Source organism: Haliotis rufescens, unplaced genomic scaffold (genome assembly GCF_023055435.1).
Source record: "Haliotis rufescens isolate VD_foot unplaced genomic scaffold, xgHalRufe1.0.p SCAF_9, whole genome shotgun sequence".
In the NCBI taxonomy this organism is placed as follows: domain Eukaryota; kingdom Metazoa; phylum Mollusca; class Gastropoda; order Lepetellida; family Haliotidae; genus Haliotis; species Haliotis rufescens.
In genome coordinates, this window is record NW_025964383.1 from 39,772,562 (window position 1) to 39,778,791 (window position 6,230).

The window sequence follows — 6,230 nt, forward strand, 5'->3', positions numbered from 1 at the left end:
CCAGAAATGGCTGACATCGCATGTTGTACTTGCACTGTATATGACAGTGATAAAGTTCAGTTCAGCCACACACACACACACACACACACACACACACTCACACACACACACACACTCAAACACACGTGCACGTCGCCATGTTACTGCATTAATCCTGGACGCGACGTAAAACCCCATTTCACCTCACTACCTCACTTCCAGACATACGCCGTGATATTGCTGGGACCGTGATAACTTTTGACGTAAAACAACATTCACTCACTGACTAAATATTACCCCAAGACCCCATAAAACATTTGCTAAATTGTGAAAAAATTATAAGCAGGTTTCCATAAACACTCACAAATAGTTGCTGCCAAATACAATCGGGCTCCGAGATATCATGCAGCAATCTAACTTTGAACAGTTTTAGAACTGAAAAAAACCCAATCTATCCCAAGAATATACCAAAAATAAAAAAACAACTTATTTCCTGGCATCTCATTTGAATTTCCACAATTTAGAAGATGAATAACAGAAATTCTTGAGCAAAACTAAAACACGCACCTGTTACGTTGTGAATATATATTGTTAATAATGTGCTATCAATGTGAAAATAATAGATTATGTCATGTTCACACAAATCTATATTGGGAAACAAACGTTAATTATCTAAAATACTTACTTTAATTCAAAACACAGCTACAAATACATGATATGAACACGATAAGAAATCGAAGTCAAGAAAACCGATTCGGACGGGAGAGCAACCACTTTCTCATCAGAACAAGTGTGCCGTGTGCAAACGACCCGAGCAAAGCGCGTTTCTTCGGCAGGGTGCAGTCCCTCGTAGGATCAGCTGTTTACAAGTATTCATCTTTGCCAGCAGGTATGATTTTACACGCGGTAGTATTATTACAGACCACACCAACCCAGAGTGACGTATGCATTCAGCTAGGCTTATTAGATTGAGAATATTGTTCGTTAGACGATGCGAGGGCGGCCATTTTGTCTAGTTGATTTTATCACAGCAGTAGAGCGCTCGCCCAAACTGAAGCCGCGCATATTCATTGAATTAGAATATATATGCTAGGGTATGTTTGCACGGACGTGTTTTCAACATATTTAGCCTATTTAAGTCTTTTCGGCCGTTATCTAGAGCAGGAGAGTGGATTATGTTCTGTGTCAAAGGTCAATATGTTTGTCGGTAGCGTGGTCTGTGAACACCATTGTCTGCCTGTGGAAGCCATGTGAGATTTTACGAACACTTCATCTAGATTTAGTGCCATTTATTTATCAGTTGTTCGTTTAAGTGAATAACAGGTCTCCTGCATCTCACAGAAATATTCATTAACATGATAAAATCTATCATATTTATTAAAGAAATGCCTATATAACATAACATTGGGGCTGATGGGATCTGCACATAAAAAAGAAGGAGTGTGGGAAGCAAAGAAAAGAACGTTGTTGATAGAGACAGGATATATAATTATATATGTAATATCATGCAATTTCAGCTTGAAGAATGATGTTTAATCATAATGATAAATAAAATCTCACCCTCGTGTCATTTGATATCAAATATATCGACACTCGTTGATAAAAGTGGAAAAATTACTCTGCAAGCTTTGGAGTTTTTCCACTTGTATCAACTTGTGTGTTGATATATTTGATATCAAAAGACACTCAGGTGAGATTCTCCATATCTTTCCATTTTTACCCCTATTAAAGTACAAGTATTAAAACAGCTACCCAATCTTGTGTGGAGGCAGGTTAGAATAGGTTCATAGAACACTCAAGGATTTGTCCAGGATTCTAACTAATTACATATTTTGTCAAAACTGTTATTTTACAAAAGTTAATATTTTCATAAATTTAGCTGTTTTGAGATTGCTTTGTATGCAGTAATATAAAACACAGCATAAAATACTGTTCTTATTTATTTGTCTCTTTAAGCATGTTAAGTGAATACAGGTTACTTCTACAAAGACATAAAAATAGTTATCAGTTATATATGTTAATACATTGTAACATGAATTGAGAAATGTTCAGTTCCAAAGTGGGAATTTTTAAAGACATTTGCAGCAGACATTGGGTCATGTATCCACCTCTAAGCAAGTCCAGATAAATTCCTGTCTCTATGTCTTGTAGTGAGAAGCAACTGCATGAATTTGGATTGGATGGTCAGACTTGGTGACTAGGTGGATTGCATATCATCATACTCTGATGGTGTAGGACATTGTCATATCAACTGCCAATCTCATTAAAATCAGATCTTAGTTTTCTCTACTGCTAAACAAAGATCTGAGGACATCCCATAACAGGTCACGTCAGAATGACGTGTAAATAATCGAGTCTTGACCAGACAATCCAGTGACTGATATTGTGAGCATCGATAAATGACATTAGGGTAAGCTCACATGTAATCAATCAGATCTTAGTTTTCTCTACTGCTAAACAAAGATCTGAGGACATCCCATAACAGGTCACGTCAGAATGACGTGTAAATAATCGAGTCTTGACCAGACAATCCAGTGACTGATATTGTGAGCATCGATAAATGACATTAGGGTAAGCTGACACGCAATCAACCAAGTCACCAAGATGCATTAAGTTGTCTTACAACCAGCATAGTTTGCTGAGGTCCTAGTAGGCTCCTATTCTAATCCTGAATCCCCACAGGGTACATATCAAAGGAAATCTTGATACCGATAATAAGGACTCAAGTGTGATTTCTAGATCAAATTCAGGTGGAATTCGGGGGCAGAGTAGCTCCCATTTCCCTCCCATGGTTACTGTTGGAGCCCACTAATGACTGGTTGTTGGTTTGTTTTATGCCGCACTCAGCAATATTCCAGCTGCATGACGGCGGTCTGTAAATAATTAAGTCTGGACCAGACAATCCAGTGATTGATATCATAAGTATCGATCCACGCAATTGGGATCAATGACATGCTTCAACCAAGCCTGACCACCCGATCCCGTTAGTCGCCTCTTACGACAAGCATAGTCGCCTTTTACGGCAAGCATGGGTTTCTGACTAATGAGGATTGTGTGGTAATAATGTGTGACCTGGCTGATATGTGTCTCCTTGCATCCTGGCGATGTAGATAGTTGTGTCAACCACAGGTTTGCCAGTCCAAGAGTTGATTGAGTGTCTCCCTGGTCTGGAGGATAGAGCATCTCTCCCCGGAGAGCGGAATGTCAGTGGTCCGACCCCTGGATGTGTCATACCAAAAGACGTTTAAAGATGGCACTTGTTTTTACCCTGTCTGGCGCTCAGTATTATGCAATACAACAAGGACTGTTCAATTTAAAGTCAGTATAATGTGTCTGAGAAGAATATTCATGTTAAACTGTGGCGTGGTGTCATGGTGAGCTAGCTCTTTAAAAGCGGCACAAGACCCGACTAGTACAAGCAGCCACACACATCTACATGCACGTCACTATAGCAGTGCAATAATCTATAATGGGATGTTAACCCGCAATTCAAAGCTAAAGCTGGAATTTTGTTGACTTTGTTGACTCACTCAGTGTTCTATATCTTCCAGGCAGCTGTGACAAGCGATCCTCTTCACCATGAGCTTGGATGACAAAAGCACCCAAACAGCTGCGGCGGACTGGATCTTCTCTGAGGGCTCTGTCTGCAACTTCATCATCAAACGCCGACCAAAGACATATGGAAACAAGACATTCATCCAACCAAAGCCCACCACACCAAGTCCCATACGGGAACACAAGATCTTCAAGACCAAGAACCTTCGTCAGGAACAGGAAAAGAAAAAAGATGACAAAACCTTGCATTTGTCAGTGACACTCAAAAGTAATCCTGTTAAAAGTTCATCAAATAACAATGGCAGCCCGTCTGGGTACCAGATGAACTACAGTTCTGAGAAGACCAATGCGTCTTCCCAGGTGGACAGTGCTGAGCTGACTGAGAAGGTGGATCAGGGCACATCCACAACCAAGCCCAAACCCACCAGGCCTCACTGGTCAACTGAGCCTGGGTACCCAAAGATGCCAGTCCCACTGGCTGGCAACCCAAACCCATTCACACCTATCATCAAGAAGGTCAACCGAGTTGCTGACTTCATAAATGATAACACAAGTATTACTACATCTGGGACTCATCCGGTTACAGGACCGTCCAAAGCCCCAGGACATGCTGCTGGAAGTGTTTCTCCACAGTCAGATGCTGCTGCTGCAGATGATGTTTCAGATCCTCCTGAAGAACCTGCAGAGGTTCAAGATGAAGAACAGGAACAGGAACAGGATGATGTTGAGGAGGAAGAAGCTCAGCCTACCCCTGAAGCCAGTCCTCCAAAACGACGTGGGCGACCAAGGAGAAAGAAGGGTGTGGGTTCTAAGAAAAAATCAAAGAGCAGAAAAGATGATTCCGATGAAGAAACCAATGACCAGACTCCTGGTCGCAAAACATTGCCCAAAGTTCTGAAATGTAAAATCTGTTCAAGGAAGTTCTCCACGAAGAAGAATCTGAAAAATCATTCCAATGTTCACCTTGATAAGAAGCCATTCAGATGTGATGCCTGTGGTGCTGAATTTACTTTGAAGCGAACGTTGGTGATCCATACTCGACGTCACACTGGCTACAAACCCTTCAAGTGCAACAGCTGCGAGAAGTCCTTCACAAGGTCCACAGACCTCACCAAGCATGTGCGTATCCACACGGGAGAGAAGCCTTTTGAATGTGAAATATGTCAGAAGAAATTCACCTTAAACAGTCACTTGAGAGCTCACAATTTTATCCACAATGGCAATAAGCCGTACAAGTGTGAGCAGTGTGGTGAGACATTCATCTACCCTAGCCATCTGAGCAGGCACATGATAAGCCACACAGACAACCGCCCCTTTAAATGCAAGCAGTGCAGCAAGAGTTTCAACAGAATGGATTCTCTGAAGAAGCACATGTGGACTCATGAAACCGACCGACCACATACATGTAAACACTGTAAGAACACTTTCACCCGCCCGGAGTATCTGAAGTCTCACATGCGTGTACACACACGGGAACAGATGTGTCAGTGTTCGTACTGCAGTAAGGAGTTTACCTGTGTGAGCAGCCTGAAGCGCCATCTACTGTCACACACCGAGGAGAAAGTGTATCAGTGTTCCGTGTGCTCGCAGGAGTTCACTCGGCTGTATGACTGGACCAAACACTCCATCATACACACAGGAGTCAAACCGTTTGAGTGCACGGTCTGTGGCAAGGGTTTCACTGTGAAGGGAGCCCTCACTATACACTACAGAGCTCATTTTAAGCCCAGGAAAATTGACGAAGTTCGACATTAGAATGGTCTTACATTATTGTGTGAGAATATAAGAATTTCTTGAATGATGTTGATAACATATTTGCAGGGGTTGATAAATAGACCTTACATCTCCACATATACCAGTAAGTATGAAGCAACAAGTTATTGGCTTGTGAAATATGAAGTTCACAAAAATAGAAACAGAAAATAGAATTCAAAAACAGTAAAGGTGTTTAAAGGTAACTGTCATTGAAGTTTGTTTCTTTTTCTGGAACTCTATAAATTATTCTGTTGGACAGATTGTTTTATGTCACTGGTTGTGTTGAAGCCTGCATATGTGTTGTGTGTATGGTAGATCTGCATAAAGATCATCTCTGTGTGACACTGTCCTCGGCAATGGTTGATGTTGGAACTTTGCTTATATTCTGCTTCATCAGAAGCAATGTGATCATACTGATGCAACAATATTTTGTTTGGACATTTATTTTTGTGCATATTTGATGTCTCATTCTTTTTGGTTTCATATTTCTCAGGTGCGAGAAACGGCAAAACCATTCATATGAAATATCTCTGAGCGTGTGATTCATTTGGGTGCTTTTGACCCAACTTACAACTAAATCAATTCGCCAGGTTGAACTATGTTGTGTCCGAGCCGAGAATTCAAGGCGACGAAAGCCGAGATGTCATTTGACTTACATTACACGCGAACGCACGAAACGATGGAAATAATAACTTAGATGTAAGTTTGATTACTTTTAGATATATTTTTGTTGATTTTATTTATCACTTTGTATAATATATTTAAAGATTTGCTTAAAATAGTCTTTATTTTGCTCTTTGACATGTTCGATGCGGACCCGTTGTCGAAATGTGTGTCCGAGAATTTTATTTTCAATAACATCGCGGGAAATAGTGAATAATTTTTTAATTTATTGATAAAAAATGATAAATTAGAATGGAATACGTATTTCAGACATTGTG

The 6,230-nt window shown here is 40.6% G+C and overlaps 1 protein-coding gene across 1 annotated transcript; it reads left to right on the forward strand.

The window, feature by feature from the left end:
- The first annotated feature begins 779 nt into the window (after positions 1-779).
- LOC124126004 (zinc finger protein 436-like) lies at positions 780-5,965 on the forward strand. Its single transcript, XM_046489428.2, has 2 exons — positions 780-868; positions 3,531-5,965. The coding sequence occupies exon 2, from the start codon at positions 3,559-3,561 to the stop codon at positions 5,287-5,289; it is 1,731 nt and encodes a 576-aa protein (XP_046345384.2). The 5' UTR covers positions 780-868; positions 3,531-3,558; the 3' UTR covers positions 5,290-5,965.
- The last annotated feature ends 265 nt before the right edge of the window (positions 5,966-6,230 follow it).